The sequence below is a fragment of the Perissodus microlepis genome, chromosome 16 (assembly GCF_051167445.1).
Source record: "Perissodus microlepis isolate ML-2025 ecotype Zambia chromosome 16, ASM5116744v1, whole genome shotgun sequence".
NCBI classification, from domain to species: domain Eukaryota; kingdom Metazoa; phylum Chordata; class Actinopteri; order Cichliformes; family Cichlidae; genus Perissodus; species Perissodus microlepis.
Window position 1 is genome coordinate 29,954,284 of NC_140476.1, and position 23,217 is coordinate 29,977,500.

General features: G+C 40.0%; 1 protein-coding gene across 18 annotated transcripts in view; it reads right to left on the reverse strand.

Moving 5' to 3' along the window:
• Positions 1 to 23,217, reverse strand: part of neb (nebulin) — a 60,707-nt gene that overhangs the window by 2,060 nt on the left and 35,430 nt on the right. For 3 of the 18 annotated variants that reach the window (XM_084909061.1, XM_084909059.1, XM_084909060.1), the window contains 46 exons: positions 23,178 to 23,217; positions 22,952 to 23,056; positions 22,724 to 22,831; positions 22,493 to 22,600; positions 22,290 to 22,397; positions 22,059 to 22,163; positions 21,859 to 21,963; positions 21,667 to 21,765; positions 21,465 to 21,569; positions 21,227 to 21,331; positions 21,025 to 21,129; positions 20,715 to 20,819; positions 20,310 to 20,414; positions 20,098 to 20,202; positions 19,861 to 19,965; positions 19,629 to 19,733; positions 18,522 to 18,626; positions 17,321 to 17,422; positions 17,095 to 17,202; positions 16,894 to 16,998; positions 16,689 to 16,793; positions 16,493 to 16,597; positions 16,262 to 16,366; positions 16,045 to 16,155; positions 15,826 to 15,936; positions 15,586 to 15,687; positions 15,311 to 15,415; positions 13,481 to 13,594; positions 13,082 to 13,186; positions 12,448 to 12,552; positions 11,543 to 11,647; positions 10,735 to 10,845; positions 9,921 to 10,031; positions 9,008 to 9,121; positions 8,078 to 8,182; positions 7,880 to 7,984; positions 7,145 to 7,249; positions 3,652 to 3,744; positions 3,232 to 3,324; positions 2,837 to 2,929; positions 2,127 to 2,219; positions 1,537 to 1,644; positions 984 to 1,170; positions 729 to 821; positions 364 to 504; positions 160 to 269 (listed from right to left, as the gene is read on the reverse strand). The exon at positions 23,178 to 23,217 is cut by the window's right edge and continues 65 nt beyond it. In XM_084909061.1, the coding sequence (XP_084765187.1) occupies positions 160 to 269; positions 364 to 504; positions 729 to 821; positions 984 to 1,170; positions 1,537 to 1,644; positions 2,127 to 2,219; positions 2,837 to 2,929; positions 3,232 to 3,324; positions 3,652 to 3,744; positions 7,145 to 7,249; positions 7,880 to 7,984; positions 8,078 to 8,182; positions 9,008 to 9,121; positions 9,921 to 10,031; positions 10,735 to 10,845; positions 11,543 to 11,647; positions 12,448 to 12,552; positions 13,082 to 13,186; positions 13,481 to 13,594; positions 15,311 to 15,415; positions 15,586 to 15,687; positions 15,826 to 15,936; positions 16,045 to 16,155; positions 16,262 to 16,366; positions 16,493 to 16,597; positions 16,689 to 16,793; positions 16,894 to 16,998; positions 17,095 to 17,202; positions 17,321 to 17,422; positions 18,522 to 18,626; positions 19,629 to 19,733; positions 19,861 to 19,965; positions 20,098 to 20,202; positions 20,310 to 20,414; positions 20,715 to 20,819; positions 21,025 to 21,129; positions 21,227 to 21,331; positions 21,465 to 21,569; positions 21,667 to 21,765; positions 21,859 to 21,963; positions 22,059 to 22,163; positions 22,290 to 22,397; positions 22,493 to 22,600; positions 22,724 to 22,831; positions 22,952 to 23,056; positions 23,178 to 23,217 (4,873 nt within the window). Of the gene's footprint in view, positions 1 to 159; positions 270 to 363; positions 505 to 728; positions 822 to 983; positions 1,171 to 1,536; positions 1,645 to 2,126; positions 2,220 to 2,836; positions 2,930 to 3,231; positions 3,325 to 3,651; positions 3,745 to 4,273; positions 4,367 to 5,259; positions 5,709 to 6,605; positions 6,699 to 7,144; positions 7,250 to 7,879; positions 7,985 to 8,077; positions 8,183 to 9,007; positions 9,122 to 9,920; positions 10,032 to 10,734; positions 10,846 to 11,542; positions 11,648 to 12,447; positions 12,553 to 13,081; positions 13,187 to 13,480; positions 13,595 to 14,699; positions 14,790 to 15,310; positions 15,416 to 15,585; positions 15,688 to 15,825; positions 15,937 to 16,044; positions 16,156 to 16,261; positions 16,367 to 16,492; positions 16,598 to 16,688; positions 16,794 to 16,893; positions 16,999 to 17,094; positions 17,203 to 17,320; positions 17,423 to 18,521; positions 18,627 to 19,125; positions 19,503 to 19,628; positions 19,734 to 19,860; positions 19,966 to 20,097; positions 20,203 to 20,309; positions 20,415 to 20,714; positions 20,820 to 21,024; positions 21,130 to 21,226; positions 21,332 to 21,464; positions 21,570 to 21,666; positions 21,766 to 21,858; positions 21,964 to 22,058; positions 22,164 to 22,289; positions 22,398 to 22,492; positions 22,601 to 22,723; positions 22,832 to 22,951; positions 23,057 to 23,177 lie in introns of those variants that run through there. The other 15 variants (XM_084909076.1, XM_084909064.1, XM_084909065.1 and 12 more) reach the window with 15 other exon arrangements.

The window sequence follows — 23,217 nt, forward strand, 5'->3', positions numbered from 1 at the left end:
TCACTGAACGTTTCAAACCTGCTTTACCTGACTACACCAAGCATCACTGAGTTAATGTGGCATTTTTCTGTTAACCTGTAGCATCACTCCCCACAGGAGAAAAGTTAAACCACGTAAAGCGAATGGAGTGTATGTACAATATAAATATATGTTACTAACCCCGGTAGTAGAGGGGTGTGAGGGAATGGAAGAAACTGTGGTCTGCTGGGTGGCCACTGAAGATGACCTCTGCTGCAGCTCCACGGTCTTCACAGTAGCATGCTGGTAGCCTGAAGATGTTAAAATAACAAACAGATTAAGTAGAGGGAAAATTATTCTTCACTCTCAAGTGTATTTGTTGCTGTTTAGTCTGATGAGGGTTACCAATAGAGGAGGTCATGAAGCCATTGCTGTAGAGGGACATGTGGTGGTCAGCATCCTGGGACACCTCAGACTTCTCATCAGCCACGCCGCTCAAAGCGCTGGTGGAGCGGGAGTGCTCCTTGCTGCGACGCTGAGCTTGTACTGTCAGAACAGCATTAGATGAGAGGCTTCTTTAAGACATTATTTCAAATGCGTATTATTTATTTAACTATCAGTGACACACCTGCTTCACGCACGAGAAGCAATACATAATCCTTTGCCAGTCACTTAGCTTCCATAACATTTAATGATAACTTTGAATAAATCCATCAGGAGCATAACTAAAGCTTTGGCTCTCTGAATCGATCCTCTAGAATTTCAATCACCTGACATCATGTGCAGACTCCTGGACTGGATGTTGTCCTCAGCGGGGTCGTAGTCAAACACAGAGCCGGGGTTTGTGCGCCACACACGCAGATCTGAGGAGATGAATAGATCAGCCGATAACAGTCTGTATTACAGTTTAGCTTCAGGTATGTCTGTCCAGAATGTAATTTTGAGGTATTTTGTCTTTCAGTTTTATTTATTTTTTGCTAACAAGCTAACAACTCCTAAAGCTTAGTGCTTGCTGTTGTCGTTACCAGTGATGGTCTCCTGGTCGTGCTCTATGGCACGTCTCCTCTCCATCTCCACCACGCGCCTCTGGATGCCACGGTAGCTGATGTCGCTGAAGTCCTGCGTGTTCTTCTTCACGCGCTCTGTCACAATATCAGTGGTGGTGGGAGTGAAGCTGCCCTTGCTCTTCTCAAAGTCTTCGTGGTATCTCACCTGAAGTGCACAAATACGAAACACGGTAAGTGAAGCTGCAGGGTGGATGGACCCATTTTGCACGAGCCAACCAAACTGGCATCGATGCCAGCCTCCACTTTAACTACTTAAAATACTAAAATGTGTTGTCTGTCTTTTTTCTCTATACCAAACCCATTATTTCTTCATTATTGAATCAATTCTAATTTTAGTTTGTCTTTGTGTAGAAACATTGTTTAAGACTGGTGACCAGATTCTTGTTTTGAATCATTTTGAGATGATGAGGTGTCAAAGAGTACTGAAGCCTTACTCTTCAAGTAGTCAAGTAACAACAAAAGCACTTTTCCACTTAGAACAGAAATTAATCAAACAACCACAAAAACTTACCCCAGAAATGATACGCTGAGTCTCCCTGACGCGCCTCATCTCAGGTGTGTCCAGAACAAAGGCGGCTTTGCCCTGGACCTGCTTGCGGAAGCTGTCAGAGTACAGAACCTAGAAATGACAGATCAAAAGTAGTAAGGATCTAAAATATTTCACACTCCCAAACCATCATTCAATAGCCGTTAGCATCCACAGCACAAGAGGTGTGGTCAGAGAGACTTAATGCCAAGAGGACACAGGCAGCTGCTGGCAGGGATGAGCTATGGCACTACTGGGATGAATTAGCAGGGAGACTTTTATTAAGTGGGCGAATTATTAAAAGGAAATAAAGTTATTTTCCAATCTTCAGTGGGAGACCAAAAGGAATAAGATCAAGTGGGAAAACAGCAGGAGAGATTAGCAGTGATGATGTGCACAGGCACACCACAGCTGGAGGTATTAAACATATTTTTAAAAAGAGAGAGAGTGCAGTCAGGTGAATTAATACGATTAACAAGAGCCAGGGGGACACATCAGAGTTAGAGAAGGGTTAAAAAGAGGTAGGAGTAGAACATTTCTTTAGCAGAACATGTTCTACAGGTTCTGAAAGGTACCGAGCTAATGTTTTCTTGGTTCCTTTTCACCCGCTCCATCTCTGGAGTAAACACCACAGGAGTTCCCTTGGCTGAACTGTCTTTATACAACACCTACAGGGCAGAAGCACAGCACCCCGAGGGGCCAATCAGAAACTCAAACATACAGACCACGCACACCTATAGGACTGCTTTCATAGACAAGGAGGAGTTTTCTGGAAATATCCAAGATTGATTAAACTCAGAGAGGTCATTTCTTTAGTTGGTGGCATTTTTTTTGGTATATTATTTTGGTATATATCAGTATATTCAAGCAGCGTCTGAGAAATTGGTCCTATAGAGTGATCCATCCTGGTAGCTCCTGCTGAGCAGCCAGGATCTCTGCTGTACGTGGAGACAAACATCCCTAATGCTTTAGCAGGAGATTTAGCTGTGAAGTGGAAATTAAGAGCAGCACACAGCAGCTTAATGTGAAGAAAGATGAGCTGCAGGTTAGAAGATAGTAGACTCACAGGCCAAAAAGGAAGATTTTATTCAGTTTAGGGGACTGATGATTAAAGTAATAAAGAGAAAAAGGCAAGGGTGTAAATTAGATGGATGGGCAGTCTGGGCCCTGGATGGAGCTTGATGAGATGAGCAAGAGATGATGAGGAAGGGGGAAGTGTATGATAGGCATTATTATAGGACTCTACTGTTCACAGTTAGGAGCAAACGTGGTTCGGTTCCACTACCGAGCTGATGTGCTTCTGGGTTTCTTTGACTCGCTTCACTTCAGGGAGATCCGGTATAGCTGTTCCTCGACCCAGAGAGTCCTTGTATTTTATCTAACCAAATAAAATTTGGGGATTCGTGCAGAGAAAGTACAAAAAAAAGTAAGTAACAGATCAATAACAGAAAAACACGCAGACAAAAAGCCACAAGCGGCACCAAAAATCACAGCAGAGACAGAACATGAAATTAAACACACATCGTTCCCTAAAAAATAAAGAAGCAGGTTTATGTTAGACACACACAACAACTACTGGGAAGATCTACTGGAGGCTAAGGAGAATTGTTATGGCACTGTTTGAGGTGGAGGGATGAACGGATGCAAATCGGAGACTAGGGGTTCACTGCAGTGGAGTACCGTGCTAATATTTTGCTGATTGCGTTTAACTCTCTCCATTTCTGGCGTCTCTGATATTGATGTGCCTCGTCCCATGCCTTCTTTGTATTGATGCTTTGAATAAAACAGCACAAAAAAGTAAATTATTGTTGTAACACACTCAAAAGATGATTAGTTTTAAATTTAGGAGGGAAGGAAGGAATTTCAAAAAATTAAAAAAGACAGAAAAATTCCAAAGTGGAGTAATAAGGAAAGGGAGGGTATTTTTGTCTCGTAAAAGGAAATGACGTATGGAACATGGTTAGGATGTAGGAGGGGAAAACCAGCGCTAAATACAGGAAAGGTAAAGTTTTCTAGATAAGTAAGATGAGATCAGAGGGCGTTTGGGGGGAGTTATTATAAGGAAGTCATATTAGGGTCACTGCAGTCTTTTTCCTCTACCAGGCTGATATTCTTCTGGGTTTCTCGGACCCGCTTCACCTCAGGCAGATCTGGTATGGCTGTGCCTTGACCCACAGAGTCCTTGTACTGTATCTGCCCATTGCATAAGTTACACAGGTGCAAAATCAGACGGTGACAAACAAAAGCACAGTATGTACTGTAGACACATACACAGGCAGCTATTCATAAAAAAAACATGAACACCTGAAGGTTACTGATCATACTGATTTCCAGACATATTTATGTATATTTAAAGGGACTAATGTAAAAATATGCAGGTTGTTTTCAGCGTGAGTGATGTTTAGTTTAGTTTATTACTTCAGGGTTCACATGAAATTAACAATGAGTTATTATGCAAGCTCTAAAAGTCCCCTGTGGATGATAAACTGTGAATTATTTTACAGTGGAAACAAGAAAAAGTCCTCTAATGAGTTATAAAAAATGAAATATTAGCACGAGGACAGATATCTGTAAAAAGAAAGTTGAATGTAAACTCATTATTTGAAGAGATTAGATGTGATGGCAGGTCTGGTTTTATTCTTTGATGCTAGAGGAGGAGGAAATATGGAGGGAGGAGTGGCTGAGGAGTAATGAGGTAGGGCAGGGTCACTCTGTTGAGTACCGTGCTGACGTTGCGCTGGTTGCGTTTAACCCTCTCCATCTCAGGGGTCTCGGGCAAAGCTGTTCCTCCTCCCAAATCCTCTTTGTACTTAATCTTACACGGACGAGGAATGAAAGCATAAACGAGTGGTTAGCCTCACTGAGCGCTAATTTACTTATCTTGCACCTTTGGGAGCACACGTCAACAAAAGCACACAGAATGAGACAAACATCTATGCAAACATTTAACAAAGAACGCACACATTTCAGGTGTTGACTTCAGAACAACTGAAATGAAAAGGTTACTGATCATATCGGTTTTCAGATGTAGGTGCATGTGGGTGATGCTTAGTTTAGTTTATCACTTCAAGATTCAGATGAAATTAATTATGAGTTATTATGAGAGCCCTCACAGTCCCCTGTGGACGATAAGATTCTAATTATTTCACAGTGGAAACACCATCTGTTTACACTATATCACCAAAAGTATGTGGATACACAAATAATACAACCGTGTTTTGTTGAGACTGCATTTTAAAAGCATGGACATTCATGTGTTTGCAGGGATTTGCTCCACATCAGCCACAAGACTCTTAATAAGTTCAAACGCTGAGCCTGCATGATGAGGTCTGGGTTCTGTCAGGGTCCAAATACAAAAGGCTTTTTTTCATGTACCCAAGTCTGTTAAGTCCTCTAATACAGCGGTCTCCAACCTTTTTTGCGCCACGGACCGGTTTATGCCCGACATTATTTTCACGGACCGGCCTTTAAGGTGTCACGGATAAATACAACAAAATAAAACTAGTACCGGTACCGAAAAAAAGAAGATTTATTCATAACACACATGAAAAGACCCAGGAAAACCGAGTTAACGATAAAAACAATAACAAAATAACGCTGAAAACTGATAAAAACCCTGAAAACCATGCATTTCAGACCTGAGCCTCAACTCTCGCGGCCTGGTACCAAACGACTCACGGACTGGTACCGGTCCGTGAGTCGTTTGGTACCGGTCCAAGGCCCGGGGGTTGGGGACCGCTGATCTAAAATGAACAAATGTGAACTAACAGTTCCAAACAAAGGCACAATAAAGTCTCCACATACTTTTGGTCATCTAGTTCTTAGCCTCTAGGGATTCTTTCTGGGCTCCAAAAAGATTCTTTAATAAATCTAAAAAATTAAATAATTAGAATGAAAAACAGGTTTTTGTAAAAACAAAAACAGTTGAATATATAATTATTATTTGAAGAGATTAGATGTGATGGCAGGTCTGGTTTTATTCTTTGATGCTAGAGGAGGAGGAAATATGGAGGGAGGAGTGGCTGAGGAGTAATGAGGTAGGGCAGGGTCACTCTGTTGAGTACCGTGCTGACGTTGCGCTGGTTGCGTTTAACCCTCTCCATCTCAGGGGTCTCGGGCAAAGCTGTTCCTCCTCCCAAATCCTCTTTGTACTTAATCTTACACGGACGAGGAATGAAAGCATAAACGAGTGGTTAGCCTCACTGAGCGCTAATTTACTTAACTTGCACCTTTGGGAGCACACGTCAACAAAAGCACACAGAATGAGACAAACATCTATGCAAACATTTAACAAAGAACGCACACATTTCAGGTGTTGACTTCAGAACAACTGAAATGAAAAGGTTACTGATCATATTGGTTTTCAGATGTAGGTGCATGTGGGTGATGCTTAGTTTAGTTTATCACTTCAAGGTTCAGATGAAATTAATTATGAGTTATTATGAGAGCCCTCACAGTCCCCTGTGGACAATAAGATTCTAATTATTTCACAGTGGAAACACCATCTGTTTACACTATATATAACCAAAAGTATGTGGATACACAAATAATACAACCGTGTTTTGTTGAGACTGCATTTTAAAAGCATGGACATTCATGTGTTTGTAGGGATTTGCTCCACATCAGCCACAAGACTCTTAATAAGTTCAAACGCTGAGCCTGCAAGATGAGGTCTGGGTTCTGTCAGGGTCCAAATACAAAAGGCTTTTTTTCATGTACCCAAGTCTGTTAAGTCCTCTAAAATGAACAAATGTGAACTAACAGCCCCAAACAAAGGCACAATAAAGTCTCCACATACTTTTGGTCATCTAGTTCTTAGCCTCTAGGGATTTTTCTGGGCTCCAACAAGTTCCTTTAATAAATTAAAAAAAAAAATTAGAATGAAAAACAGGTTTCTGCAAAAAACAAAAACAGTTGAATATATAATTATTATTTGAAGAGATTAGATGTGATGGCAGGTCTGGTTTTATTCTTTGATGCTAGAGGAGGAGGAAATATGGAGGGAGGAGTGGCTGAGGAGTAATGAGGTAGGGCAGGGTCACTCTGTTGAGTACCGTGCTGACGTTGCGCTGGTTGCGTTTAACCCTCTCCATCTCAGGGGTCTCGGGCAAAGCTGTTCCTCCTCCCAAATCCTCTTTGTACTTAATCTTACACGGACGAGGAATGAAAGCATAAACGAGTGGTTAGCCTCACTGAGCGCTAATTTACTAAACTTGCACCTTTGGGAGCACACGTCAACAAAAGCACACAGAATGAGACAAACATCTATACAAACATTTAACAATAAAGCACACACATTTTGCCTGATTACAACACTTTGAGCAAAGCGTTTCACACCACAACGTCTGCACTAAGAGTTTTAAGTAAAGGTTAAAGTATAGAACCAAGGGTTAAGAGTTAGTTGCACAAATTAAAAACTGCTTGTTTTGCAAAGTTAAAAAAAAATAAAATAATTTGCTCTAAATAAAGAAGGGCTGCATATCAAGGTTTGTTAAAAAATGTGGAACGCCAAACCCAAAAAAATTAATTCAAAGAATTATGTAAAAAATGTGATATTAGAAAAAGTTAAGAAAAAATATTACGGAGTAGATACCAAGCTGAAATTCTTTGTATTCTCTTTAACACGCAGCATTTCAGGAGTGTCCTTTACAGTAGACACTTTGCCTTTTATGTTTTTAAGGTCAGTCTGGTATTGAAGCTACAAGGAGAAAAACAAAAGTGCAGTTAAGATGTTTCACAATGAAAAAGAGGTCAAGTCTTCACGTATATCCCTGATTAAGGCATACAGTGCACAAAACTAACTGGAGTAGAACATTAAAACAGTACGTACAAACAGAGGCACCTCCAGAATTTTTTCATAGGGGTGGCCATGTGGGGGCCACAACTAAAATAATGGGGTAGCACAGCAAAAACAGAATTTCCCGTTTTATTATGCAGTTGTGAAATATAGGTTACTTGAAAAATATGGCAAAAAACATAGAAGGAAAAGAATAATTATGCCTAGCTTAGGTCTCTGTGAAAACCAAATAATATTATGAAATCCATAATAATCTGTTTTAAACAGGATTAAATGAGTAAATATATGGTGTCTTCCTCTCTTTTGTATCCATGTTTATTAGAATTATTACCAAAAACCAAATTTTGGAGTGTGGCTAGAGGCCCCCCTGTGGCCCCCCCTTGGTGGCGCCCCTGCAAACATATAAAGTACTGAAAATATAATTTTACAGCAGCTATAAAGACGCACATAGAGACACAAGATGCTGAAAGAACCTCAGTCAGGACGTGCTGACCTGTCAGGACGCGGCGTAACTCCTCGTGTGTTACTTACAGTGCTGAAGTTCTTTTGGTTCTCGCGGACTCGCTGCATCTCTGGAGTATCCAGGACTGGTACATAGTGAGACATGGTCTTCTCAGCCTCCTCTTTGTATTTTTTCTGTTTGGATGATAATACAATTTGTGAATGTTTTTATATGTGCTAATGATTTATCCTGATGAGAGTGGTGGCTGGGTCAGTTCAGTAACCTACCTGGCTGACGATGTTCTTCATCTGCTGAGCATGGATGATGTCAGGGGTATCGATGACAGTTGTGTAGCTGGCTCTGTCCATCTCAGCGGTCTGCTTGTACTTAGACTGGAAGAGAAAAACAGCCAGTCAGCACTGATCATAAATGCAGCGGAAAATATTAACAGATATTCCTTTTAACACCGGACGTGTGCTCATAGTTTCACCAAACTTCAGTTTTATTTATTGTACCATTCTAGCCTAGTTCTTGTGTTCTGAGTTTTTGATGCCTGTTTTTATGTTCGTGAATACAAATTGACCTGAGCTGTCATTTTGTATTTACTCAAGTTCTTTCTTTGACTTTGTTATTTGTGTTTACTTTCTTCACTGTTCCCTTGTATCTGTGTGCTGTCTCTATATTTAGCATTTGTCTTTTAGTTAGTTCCCATTTTCCTCAAAGCTTGATTTTTCTTTGTGCATTATGTAAGTTTACTTCCAATGTTGTCATTGTGCTGACTTTTTTCACCCGTGTCTCATTCCCCACGTCTCCCCTTCCCTAATCAGCCTGAGCCTAGTGTGAAGAAATAGCCCTCTCATCAGCCCAGTCTTACTCTGTCTAGTCTAAATGTTCGACTTTTGTTACTCTTGGAATCTTTTCAGTCCACCTTAACCTGCAATCACAACTCTGATCGACACAGAATATGTTGTAAATATAGTTCCTTCTTTGTCTTCTTTTAATTTGGTTATTACTATCTGATTACCTTAATCCTAAATCTAATTTTTCCCTGCTAATGACGAGATATAACATGTGTTCTGGAGCTAAAATAGTTCTTTTTTTTCTTTTACATAAATAATTAATTCATAATACCTTCATTTCATATCAGGGGCCTGCAGCTCACACTCTGGAAATCACTGCTCCAAGAAAGCGATGCAAAAAACATTTAAGATTCAGACCTGACTGAGGATCTCCGTGGCATTCTTGGCTCTCATAAAGTCTGGGGTGTCTGTAGCCAAAGCCAGCATTCCCTTGCCCTTGATCTCCTGCTCCAGAGACTTTTTGTACTCTCTCTGTAAACACCAAAAGTTACAAATTTTTACACGTGATAATGTTACTCTAAAAAAAACAAAAAACAGGGTTTCTACTCATTCTTACTGAAGAGGGCTGCAAAACCAGAAATCATGAGGGGTCAGAGAATAGAGAAAGTTAGCAGAATCTATGTAACAGATGTGGTAACAAGACTGAGTGTGAAGCTTGACACAGAACTGAAAATAAAACAACAGCAGTCAGCAGTTAGAGACATGACATAAAAGAGACTATTTCTACTTCTTCAGTTTGTTCATTAAGTCATTATACATCTATCTTGCAATCTACAAATCAACCTCAAATGCACTCAGAGTATATCTTTTCAAAAACAACACTACCGACAACAACAAAACAATTAAGAGATCTGCTAGCACCGGGATCACTTATGAAAAAAGATAAAGTCATTAAAATTCTATAAAAATTCAACATTGCATGGTTGACTTGAAAAACAAGAGAAGAGAAGATATGCTTTGGGTACAACTGAGGTTGATTTTTGTAGGATTCATAATACACAAATAAATATGAGTACAAGTAAAAATCATGGCAAAATTAAATAGGGTGCAGCTGAAGGTTAGGTTATGGTCATGAAACACAAAATACAATGATGGGAAATTAGTGACATAAGAAAGCAGGGACAAGAGGAAGAGTGAACCCAACAGTCCCACTTTTAGTGCAATGGTGAAGCTTAGTTAAGAGGGGATAGGATTCATGAAGAGCGAGATTGTTGGAAGTCATTCGGATGAGAGCGTGATGTTGTTCGCATCACCTCTCGGTCAGTCGTACCTCACACAGGATTTGAGTGGCATTTCTTGCTCTCAAAAGCTCCGGAGTTTCCTCCAGTACAGTTAGACCTTTACCCTTCACCCCCTCCTCTAGATCCTTCCTGTACTCTTTCTACAGGACGGAAGAAGAACAGAGAGACTGCAGAGAAGGGCACACAGGCAGGCCAGGCCAAAGCGCACAGACAGACAAACGATACAGTCGGCAAGTTCTGCTGCTTGCCTTTAAAAAGCTCAAAGTCACCAAGTCTTTCCAAGTTACGCAGAGACACATTCACTGCTTTTATGTATTATCATTACAATCAGTGATATTGTTACAGAGAAAACTGGAGACGTTGGTGATTTTGGCAGGATCCTAATAAAAACAAGTTGAAACACATTTAATCAGAAAGAGCAGAAACAAAATCATCATTAAAACAACAAGGAAATCAACAAGATGGGAATTCACATCAGCATTTCACCCCCATATCACTGTTGCTTCACACAAATGATTACATGCATGCAGTCTTGTCACATAAAGTTGGTGGTAAGCTACTACTTGGTGAAGGACTGTAAAATGAAGATCTATTCAATATTAGTTGAGTACTTTACTGCTAGGAAGACATATGATGGCTGGAGGATGGGTAGGTCATTATTATTCTGTAGACAATCATGCAAAAATTAATAATAAACTAATAATACTGCAAAAGGCAAACTGGGAAGGGCTAAAAGAAAAAGAAAAGAAAAAGAGACCGATTGTGATGTTGTCTTAGTACGATTATGAAGCTTGGGTGAGGTAAATAGGAGACACCATCAGATGTAAGTTGTCCTTTAGTTACCTCACTGGCTATTTTGGTGGCGTGTCTGACATGAATCATGGCAGGGGTGACCTCCAAGCCTGAGAGGTTCTTTCCCCTCATGTACTCCTCAAAGTCCTTCCTATAGTCTTTCTATTGGTCACAGAGATAACACAAGGGGCAGACAGAGCTCAGATAACCACATGCAAGCAGTGCTGGTTCACAATGCAGCTCCCTTCATTCTTGTTTGCACCATTCTGCTCATGATAGCACCCATAACTGTATATCTGATGTCTGTAAATGTGTCTGAGTGCATGTGTGGAGGTGTAAGAGGTGTTTGTTGTGAAAAAGGAACTACACTAGGATATCGTATTGTAGTTAAAATCTATAATCCAGGCTCCAGGAAAGAGGCCAAACACATACTTTACTTTGACATCTTGACAGGAAAATAACCTGTCATAGCATTAAGTGAACAATACAGAAGCTTCAGGGTGAGTTTACTTTCAGCGCATTTTACACTGCCACAGTATTACAATAGGAAGACTGTAAAGAGCTACTGATGTGAATTTTCTGCAATTTAAAACATTTTGCGGCTATAAAATTACTGAATTGCAGTTTTGGTGTAATAAAGTTACTAAAGGCATTGTAAAATGTTTTCCATACTTTAGAAACATTCTGTAAGCATAACATAAACAATGGCTTTGCATCCAACTAGCAACAAGAGGCAACACAATACAGGTTAATATAGCGCTTAAGGAGGCACTAAAGATTTTAAGAGAGGTCTGCAATGGGAAAACGTACTGCATCTGTACGTACTTCATTGGCAGAGGTTAACAGAAGGCTTATTTACCTGACTCTGCATGTGCTGAGCCTCCTTAGCAGTCACATATGTAGGTGTCTCAAAGTCCAGCATAGGTTTGCCCTTCTCCTTCTCATACTTCTCCTTGTATTTCACCTGTAACGGCCCACACAAATATACTCAACTGTCTGCAAAGGAAAGAAACACTGTGGGGATATCACATGGTTTCCATTCATTTCTGTACGCTGGGAAAATCAAACAGAAAAGCTGTAAGGTGTATCCATCCAGTAAGATTCAAGACAAGTTAAATTACTGTAATTAATGTAAATGAGAACAGAAAAGAAAAGCTTGCACGGCTCTTCACTGCGACTGATTATGCAACCAAGGTATTTAACAGTGACTTGATATAAGAAAGGAATGACTCCCTGGAAAGAAAACTATAATACCAAATATAAAGTGCTATATCATAAACAATTACAAAATGAGTATTTTTTGTTTTTATTTTATATTTAATTTTTTTTAAATATCAATTTTAACAGCATTTTTTTAACTAACACAATTACAGTTGTGTGGGCAAAATCTCTGCTACGGTACAGCAAAGAAATGATTGAACAAACATTTTTTGTTAAATGCCTTCCCAAAACTGAATGGTTAATAAATAAATATCCAATTCTACATCTGCCTCTTTGTTCGGCCCATTAAAATTGTTACAGTATAATAAACATAGAAAGTATTATCAATTCAGTTCAATTCAATTTTAAGGCGCTTTATATTGTAAGGTAGACCCTACAATATACATACAGAGAAAAACCCAACAACAAACCCAACAATCAACCTATGAGCAAGCACTTTGGCGACAGTGGGAAGGAAAACTGTCTGACACAGTTGAAACCCACAATAGTGTTTTTGTTACTGTGTCGAGTGCTCGTTGCCCCACGGGAGTATGAACCACTTACATTACTTTGAAGTTCAGAAGCCTCCTTGTGATGGAGCTGTTCGGGTGTGTCAGGAATCATGTGGTAGTGACCCTTACTCTCCTCAAATTTCTTCTTGTAGCAGTACTATGGGGGATTCCCAGTAAAGTAAGGCAGCTCAGTACAGCGAATCATTACTTAGCAGAAAAACCTCATATTTTATAATGGAAAGAAACATAATAGCATTTAAACATAAGAGTTTTTAAAGTTATGTTAAAATAATCGTAAATCTACAAAAGGCAGGAAGAGGAAGTCGGTGTTAAGTGAACATTAATAAAAGACTAGTTTTGTTTGAACTACGGGGGGAAAAAAGTCACTGAAAAGGTTAAGAAGTAGAGGTTATAGAGGGTGATAGTATTCGGGGTCAAAGGTCAAAAGTGAGATGGGTAAAGATCACTACCAGATGAGGTCAGAGAATGATGGATGTCTTTTATGATGGAGCTTAGTGCATAAATCCATGAGATGGTCAGCAGTTTGCTACATTTTGCCGATTGTTACTGTGAGGTGATGGAAATAGAGTTCAGCACACTGTGCAACGAAACCAAACTCGCTCGCTGCAGCTTCCTGTTTGGGAATGTGAGAGGGTTAAAGGTTAATAGTCACACAGGTAGCTTACGTCGCTGGACAGCTTGCTGGTGCTCGTGATGTGCTTCATGGACAGGGACTCGGCCATGTCAGTCACAGGTTTGTGGATCTTCTTCAGGTCACCCTTGTACTTCACCTGTGTGTTATATTGACAGCAGTCACATTAATTAGACACTATGGTAATATATAATGGGCGATATTTGTTTGAAATGGTGAATTTCACAGAAATGTAAAGAATTACTAGGATACATTTAGTTTGCCTCTGTTCTAGTAACAACACCAGGATGCCAAAATCAGATATTGCTTTACTCCCATAGATAAACCAATCAGACAAACTATACAAAAGTATAACAACTGTGGAAAAAATGAATGATTTTTTGGCCTATGATAAAAACGGTGTGAAGTGATGATAAGATACGAGAGCACCCACCTCACTGGCCAGCACACTGGCTTCCTTGAGAGTCTTGTAAATCTTACTTTCCTTCAGGTCATATTGAGGTTTCTTTCCTTTCATCTCCTTATCAAACTTCTCCTTGTACTTCACCTGTTCATTAGCGTAGGATATGTGTACAAGTTAGTTTATGTATTGACTGAGAGGAAACCAACATCAGCCGACGTCTCCATCATAGTAAAAAACAACTGAAGGACAACAGTTTTTGGATTTGATTAGTGACTCAGATTCCTCGCAGATAGTTTTATAAAAGCTTTGCACAGGCTCTGCGCCACATTTTAAGTATTTAATTTGTTTTTTCTTTCATAAATATGTAGAGCAGTAATTAAAATCATGATCTATGGTGTAATAGATTGGTTGCAAATGTAAAACTGATTCTGATGCATTTATTAACTTTAAAGTTGATCAAACTGATCAGACAAGATGCTTTGTACTGTAAACATATGCAAATAAAGCATCCTGTAATTCACATAAACACAAACATGAACTTCATATATAATAAAATATATATGGAAAAGGTAAGGCGGTGTGGTTTTGGACGCAGGTCAGGTGTGGTTTGGCTCCACAGGTCAAACCACTTTAGAGTGAAGGCAGAACACAGGAACACGTTTGAAAAGGTGTGCTATAAAAACATGTGTATATCTAACAGGAATTATGGCTAACTTTTCACTACTGTAACCGTATTCCAAACTTTTAGGAGGGCCTACACCACCCCTTAGGATTGCGATGAAAATGGAGCACAGCACGGTGAACGACATACACATGTTTTTAAGAACAATTCAAGTTCATTTTTAGAAAAGCCTTTTGTCACATTCAGAAACAAACAGACATGGAGACTTAAAGGGGAATAGTGGGAAAAATCTGAAAAGACAGTTTAAATAAACACATAGTATTAGCGCCAGGCAGCTAATGCAGTAACGCTGTTCTCTATGCTTAGCAATGAGGCACATCTTGTTATGGAAATATAAAAAAAGCAGAGGGTGGACACTGCAAAGAAAAGAAAGAGCAAATCAAATAGGAACTTTGTAAGATTTGATTTGTGAATCAATATTTTCTCAAACGTTCCAGATGTTTATCTTAAAGGCTCAGTGAACCCTGTATTCAGCCAGTCTGTGGGTCAGCAGGAAGGGGGACAGAGAGACAGAGAGGACAGACAAGCAGCAGCAGTCCGTCAGTTTTAGGGCATAAACCTCCTTACATCACTAGTCACCGCACTCATTTTCTTAATGTGGCGCATCAGGGGGGTATCATAGGAAGCTGCTCCATGGAGGGAGGGCTTATCCTCCACCTACAAAGCGCAGTGAGATGGAGGGATGAGAACACACAGACTAGGATGTTATGGAAGTAGACAGAAGAGGAAAGAGATTAAGGTTGAGAAGAAGAGTTATAGCATAGAAGGATGGAGGAAGAGGAGGACAGGTATAAGGATGGTGGTGGGACATGTACAATGGTATGGTTAAACATCTATATCTACTTTCATGGAGTAACATGGATTATAATGCAGGATGGCAGAGGAAGCGCAGTGGAAGAGCTGCTAGTTGTATCATTAGGCCAACACGACTGCTGCTAAGCATCTACCACAGCACTACTAGTCTGCTAATATTAGCTTGTGGAAGCTGATCTGACAGTTAAAATCCAGGCAGCTGATCTTTCCAACTGGCTGCCACCTAAATAAATAAATAAATGAATGAATAAATTAATAAACAAGGGAAGCCTTTTCTATGAGATGACAATCGTCGCGACCCAGTGGCAAAGGAACCCGACTGTCCAGGGCTGGATGAGACAGGTGAGTAAATTCATTTAGTGTACCTGGCTTGTCAGCTTGGACACCTCAGTTGCCAAAGCGATATCTGGGCGGTGGGCTAGAGAGCCTCCACGGCTGGCTTCTTCACGTGCTTTCTCACGGTAGCCAATCTGATGGACACAAGGCCCGACAAGAGTCAGGTGATCATGTAGAAACTACAGTATAGGGATGGGTACTATAGGGATGCTCCTTTTTTCTCTTCTTTTGTCTTGAGTTGAGCCTTTAAACACATTTACGTGTACTGAGCTGGTGAGTCAGTATCAGTGTACTTCATGGTTACCTGACTGATGAGTTTAGCAGCCTGGGTAGCCTTCTTTATGTCAGGACGGTCGACTACAGTAGTGTAGTGCAGGCTGGCTTTGGCATCTTTCTTGTAGGCCACCTGTCCAGTTGGACAAAATTGGAGATGCAATATAGTAAACCTGACTTCCACATCCACAGACAACTATGAAAAGCTGAAAAAATTACCCCCAAGTCCAACTACCCCAACTGTTTTAGCCCAGTTGTGGAAATGACTCACATTGCTCTGATTTTTGGCCACGTCCATGGCATGCTGAACATCAGGCGGCACAATCATGTGGTTATATATGGACTTGCCCTTTTCCTTCTCAAACTTTTCTTTGTACACTTTCTAAAAAGAGAGAACAGCACATCAAGCCCAGCTGCAAACAAACAGTCCAGGGTTACACGCTGGCTGAGCTCATTTTGTAAAACGCATGTAATAGTAAGACAGTCATACCCCGCTGACAAGTTTGTTGACTGTCCTGCTGTGGGCAGTATCACGAGTGTCGGACAGGGTGGTGAATGAGCCGGACTGCATTTCCTTCTTACTGGCCTCCTTGTATTTGCTCTGATGAACAATAAAAACAGTTAAAAACTCATACTCATAAGTTTTACCTAAGGGTATACTATATATACCCTATAGTACAGTTAATTTTTTGCTGAACAGTTCTTACCTCTGAGGCCAGAACACGCACAGCCTTGGCATGGAGAATTTGAGGAGTGTCCAGGACAGGCATGTAGTGTCCCTTTTCCTTCTCATACTTCTGTTTATATTTCACCTGGGATGGGCAAATGAAAAAAGAAGCAGTTTAGGACATTAAACATCACATTCTTAAGCATCACTATCTGGCCTTTAGTAGTTTTAACTAAATATGGTGTTTCTAATAAAGAATGGGGAAACTTACCTCACTGGCCATTTCAGCATTCTTCATGCATAGTAAGGTTAACTTGTCATCGACCACAGGTATCACGCAGCCCTTCAGGATCTCTTTGTCGTACTTGTACTCAACCTGTTGGTAAGATATGGTGGTGAAAAAAAGAGAGCAACAGTGCTGCATGTTGCTAAAATGACACACATTAAAATAAGAGGTCCCAACTCACATCGCTCTGCTGCAAGGAGTTCTTGGCAGCATTGACAAAGTCGGGCCTGTCCGCTGTCCAGATCCACTGGTTCTTGGTTGCTTCATACTTCTTCTTGTAGTCAAGCTAGAAATATAGCAAAATAAAGCAGAATCAAATACTGGATGTTAGCACAAATTTGGGTTTAAAAATGTCATTTGAAAATTCTGGCACTCGAGATGCTCACATTGCTGATGTTCTTGTAGGCCTCCTTAGCGGCACGGATCTCGTGAGCTTCGGGGTCCATGTTGATGTGGGCCTTGCTCTTTTCATACACCTCTTTGTACTTCAGCTGCAAGACACATAAAATATACAAAAGTACATTTTGTATTTTGGTTTCCTGTGCCAGTGTATGAAAGAATATTTTAAAAGTGCAGTGCAGACTTACATTGCTGGTGATCTCCTTGACCTTCTTCATGTGTTGTTGGTGTGGAGTGTCATAAGGTAAGGTGTAAGCCTTTGCCTTGGTCTTGTTATACTCCATCTTGTAGATGATCTAAGCAGATATAGATAGTAACAGGTGAAATTTAAACACAAAAAAACCCACTGCTTCTTCACAAGTTCTTGTAAAAATCTAAACATAACAATAAAAACCTTGCAAACCCAACACTTACATCACTGATCTTCTTGCTGCGTTTGTGGGCCTCATACTCAGGAGTCTCCAGAACAGAGGTGAACTTGTCCTTGGCACGTTCATACTGCTCTCTATACTTCCACTGATAGAACAAGGATAATGTGAAAACAAAAGAAAGTTAGCATCATGCAATGAAATTGCTGCTGTATTAATTTGCTTGTCTTTATGCAACTTCTAAAGTGGTAGAAAAACTGTCCAAGAAAACATCTGAAAAAGTCTTGCAGACACTATACATATAAAACCCTACTGCTACAGATTTTTTTTTTTAAAAAGTCCTATTTCAGCTTCTTCAGAGTCAGTTGAGATGATAGCGCTAATTATAAAACGTCGCTAGTGTTATAGCATATTTGAGCTAATTTTAAGGAAAAATTAATTACTTATTTTTTTTCTTGGATAGCTTTTAAACACTATCGGAGGAAGTTGGCTAGCATGTAGTTATAATTAATTAAATCAATATGCAACATCAACTGAGTGAAACAAAGCAATGGAAAAGCTTATAAGCATGCTCGATGAGAGACACACGTGCACAGAGGGATGCATTATTCATGTGACAATAAAGACAGTTAAATGCGTTACCACCATCAAGTGATGAAAGTCTGCAGTGCCCACATGGTTTAATATATATATATATATATATATGTGTGTGTGTGTGTACATGTACATATATATATATGTACATGTACATATATACATATTGGACCTTAGGCCAATGTACAGTGTAATGTGGCCTCAATAAATAAGAGTTTAACATAAGAGAAGACTCTGTGATTGCTGATTTTGGTCAAAACTAATAAATTCCAGGAGAAGCTATAATGTACTAAATTTTACTGCATTTCTGACTTTAGATACCAAATTGCTCAAAGGCAGTTGGGCAAACAGTGTTAAAGCTTCGGTAATGAATTGCCCATGAAGAAAAGCAAATGAGCGATGGAGGGATTAGAGCATGGAAGAAGGATGGACTATGTGGGAGTTAAAGCCACTTTTAAATGGAATGACTGGATGGAAAGATTTTCTGCAGGATGGGGATTTTATGTGATAAGACCTTGTCCACAAACAGCAGGGAGGAACAAAGTCACCTCCATCTATGACTTGAGTCTTATGATATATAACACATGGTCTATTTTGTGCCTGTTTGTGGACAGAGATCAGAGTTATCATGCTTCCCTTCTCTCTTTGTTTACCTTACTGCCCATAGTGGTCTGGTAAAGGGCTGTGAGGATGTCAGGGCGGAGTAGCTCATTGCAGCCACCCTTTAGTAGATCCTTTGCTCTGGATTTATACATTTTCTGTCCACATACACAATGACATACACATATGCACACACACACACACACACACACACACACAGCATGCCATAGTTGAGGACACAAAAGGAAAACAGCAGTAACATGGGGGAGGACTGGAGAAGAACTCCGGATCCAAGTGTGACGATGGTGCTGTCTGTCCTTATCTGTGCCCTCAGAGTGACAGGGATGATCATCTACAGCGAGTGTGAGACGATCGGCTCAGTGGATTGAATTGTTACTGTGCTAGTGATTAAACTGTCATTTCTGATGGAGCAGATGAAGGACAACACTGCATAACACTCAGCATTCCAGCTGCTGTTTGAGTGGCAGTTCAACAGCAACCTGTGTGGGACAAAATGAAGAAACTGATACAAAAGGGAAAGATTTTTTTTGAGTTGGGAGGTCTATAAATGCCATGCGATGTCCACCATCAGCAGTCCTGCTGACAACCTCATGCACCGGTGTCAGGGCTCTTCGGGGACCAGACCGGAGGTGGCAGGCCGGTGGTACAACGTGACCAGGGCGTTTACCTGGCTCATCTTCCTGTTCTCCCTGGCCAGTTGATATCTAGGATCATCTGTAGTTATGGTGAACTTATCCTTGGTCTTCTCATACTGTGCTCTGTAAGCCCTCTGCTCAAAGTGTCAGAAGGTAGTTAAAAAGGAGTCCCCAGAGAACAAAATGTTTCATCTCGCGTCATGTGGATGAAACATTTTAAGAATTTAAGGAAGGTAAAAACTGGCTGATGTAAAGAACAAAGGGAAACATTTTAAACACTTGACTTTAAGGGTAAACACAAAAACAGTCAGTGATAAACAGTGTAGGCAATCATAAAATATTACAGTGAATTCCTGTTTTTTTTTTTTTACCTCCACGCTGAGAGTCCAATAGAGAAGCACAGAAAAATAGAAATGTGGTTAACTGTTTCATTTGATTTACAAATGCGTTAACAAACTAAATCCAATTTTTAATTATTGCTGGTTAAAGAATGACGGGACTCACATCGTTTATGAGAATGGAGGCTTGCTTGACGGCTTGGAAGAATGGAGTGTCGCTGGTATACTTGAAATTGCCTCTGTTCTTCTCAAAGGAGGCTTTGTACAGTCTCTGCAGACAAACAATACAACTTTTATTAAGAAGATACAGAAACTATACCTCACTGATAAAGATGCATGCAAATCATAAACAGGTGCCATATAAATAAAAATGAAGCTTAATGTCACTGATGCTTTACCTCACTGTAGAGCGTCTTGTTCCTCTCAGCCTGCACCAGCTCAGGTGTGTCCCATACAAAGCAGCCAATACCCTTCAGCCAATCCAGGTCCTCCTTATACTTGACCTAAAAAAACACATAAAATGAGATTAAATTTAATTGAAATGTTGTGTAGTGTCTCAGTGTTCATTGTACTGAATACTCTTTAATGAACTGTAAACATTTTACCACAGGGTGAATAAAGTCACGAGTACTCACGTCACTAACGTTACCGCTGACAATCTTGCTGAAGAAGAGTTCGGGACGATCGGGGATGGACTTCCAGGTCCCCAGAGAGCTAATGTACTTCTCTCTGTATTTAACCTGATAAGAGAAGAAAAAACAGTAGATGGAGATGCAAAAGCTCAAAACATGTACATTTATAAAGACATTTATAGTTAACAATGAGCCAGATAATTTCAACTGCCGACCTCGCTAATGTCATCAGTGACCCTGCGATGGTAAGTGATGTCCAGAGCATCCTTGACTGTGTGGTAGTGTCCCTTGGAAAGCTCAAAGGTTTCTTTGTAGCGCAGCTGAAGAAACGAAGGAGAAAACGTGTCATATATATTCATCAAACACACATAATGTGATTTATAGCATCTACAATTTTACACTGACTTGTACAGTATTTGTGGTAAAAGGGTAAAATCAGATAAACAGATAAATAATATTTATATTTTGACATGGGATAAAATTCACTATTAGTTAATGAAATCTCTTAAATTTGACTGTTTTCAGTGGAAAAATTATTAACAAACAGTCTGACTCCTATAATTCCTGAATGCATAACAGTTTCAAACTAAATCACAAGTTTCCTAAATGAGCAAACTCACATCACTGGACTGCAGGTAGGACTTCTTGGCACGGATCAGGAGAGGTGTGTCAGCAATGGCAGTGTACCGGTGTTTCATCTTCTCATACTGTTCTTTGTATTTGTTCTAAGGGAAGAAACGATTGAGACAACACCTTAGAAATTGGCTTCAGAGGAGACTGCAATTGCTGTAATTTCAATTATTTTGGCAAAGTATAAGAGTATATAGAAAGCAGCTACGGTAAATAGTGTAAACAAAATAAAATACAAACAATTTTAGGTTGAGGTTTCAGTGACAGCAGCATTAAATGAGAACAAAGGATCAGACTTACATCACTGTAGAACACTTTCATTTTTCTAGCATGGCCCATATTTGGAGTATTGATTTCTGGAGTGAAATGAGCTCTTTGTTTGGCAGCCAGATCTACGTACTGGTACTGTAGCAGAAGGGAAAAAATATTGATTAGATTATCAGGAAAGACACACACATACATATAATAGATTCAGTTATTCATGCTGTTTATTTGAGCTTGCCTGGTTAACCAGCTGCTGGGCCCACTTGACTCTCTGAATGTCCACAGAGTCTGCAGCTGTGGTGACTTTGGCCATGTCCTCCTTGCTCTGAGCTTTGTAGATCAGCTGGAAAGAGACAGAGCGAATGTCAAAACGTGTGGCTTTTGTTTTTTAGAATACACTGCGAGCTCATTTTTGTTTGGAAACCAGATCACGTGAAGCTATAATACGATGAAGCACATTTAGGAAACCAACTCACGTTGCTCATGTGCGTCTTCAGCTCAGTCACACGCTTATACTCAGGCGTGTCCAGGACCACAGAGAATTTAGCAAGGTTCTTCTTAGCCTCCACTGGATAGTTCACCTATAAGAGAGAAAAAATAGTTTATATGAATGATGCAGATGCCTGAATATGCATTGGAAATGAAAAATAGGAATCCATTCTATCCAAAAAGACGTACCCTGAATTTGGTGACGTCGCGGACACGGACCATCTCTGGGGTGTTATACAAGAAGCATCCAATGCCTCTCAGCCACATCAGGTCCTCTTTGTATTTCAGCTAAAAACACAAAACAATTTAAAAAAATATTTTAAAAAACATCTTCAAACTCCACCTTGTAGATGTTTTGTTTTAATTTTATTCTTTACATACATCGCTGGTGATCTCATTGACGTGGTGGTAGTGCATGAGCTCAGGCGTTATGGGCAACGATATCAGCTGGCCTCTGCTGTTGTAGTATTTCTCTTTGTAGCACAACTAGGGTAAGAAGGGAACAAAAAGAGTCCATCTTACAACATGAATTTTGTTTTAAAAAAAAGGACATGAATGTTGTAATCTGTGGGTGTCCGTACGTCACTGAGGTGCTCCTGGTTCATCTTGACTTGTTTAATATCAGGAGTGTCATAGGTTGTGTGGATCTTGTCCTTTTGCTTGTGGTAAGTCTCACGATACAGACGCTGGAGGAGCAAGAAACACATACACAGCACTGTTTTATGCAGCATTTAGCATCCATCACAAGGAAATGAAACATTAATCTACAACAGTGGGTCTGGCTTAAGTATAACAGCTGTGTGTCATCTTACTTCATTGATGATCTTGTTAGCCTTCCTTGCAGTGACAAAGTTGACACCCTCTGGGTGAAGAGTGTAGCCTTTAGCCTTCACCATCTCATAGGCCTCCTTGTATTTCACCTGCAAGGATAAAAACAAAAGTGTGTCATTCAGAGACATCAAATTACCGTACAAATAAAAAAGTTCTGTTTTGCCCAAGCGTGTGTTTGACTTACATTGCTGGAGACAACAGTGTTCAACTTAACCTGCTTGATGAGGGGGGTGTCAAGAGGCAGTGAATAACCAGTTGGCATGAAGCTCTTGTTAGCTTCTTTGTACCAGTTCTAAGAGAAGTCAACACACATGATGAGAGAAGATGTTGTTAAAAATTTTAAATATTGATACTATACAATACATGATAATAATTGTTAAACAATCACACTGAATATGAAGGAACGTTATCTTACATCACTCTGGATGTAGTTGGCCAGACGGGCTCTTTCTGTTTCAATGGTAACAGCAGGAGCGGTGTTGGTGCCCTTGATATTGGCGTTGTAATCGTAGCGGTAGTGCAGCTGGGAAAACAAATGGAAAATAAAAAGATGAGATTTGCAATCTTACTTCTTTTCGTTTTACAAAGAGAGTGTTAACAAACTACTGAGCTAGCATGAAACTAAGACAATAAAATCCCTTACGTCACTCAGGTTCTGAGCGTTCTGCTTGGCGGTCTCGTACACTGGAGTCTCCGTCACCACTGAATATTCTTTGAAAGCATCTTTGCCTTTGGCTCTGTACTTGTTCTAGAATCAAAAATGAAGCATAGCAATCATTTGTTAGGACAAAATCCTTATAAAGGAGATGAACTAAAGTTAGAAACTTAAAACAATGAAGAGGATCATCAAGTGTGTTGCTTGGGCTAACCTCACTCTGAAGATTACCAGCGTTCTTGACACGGAGGATC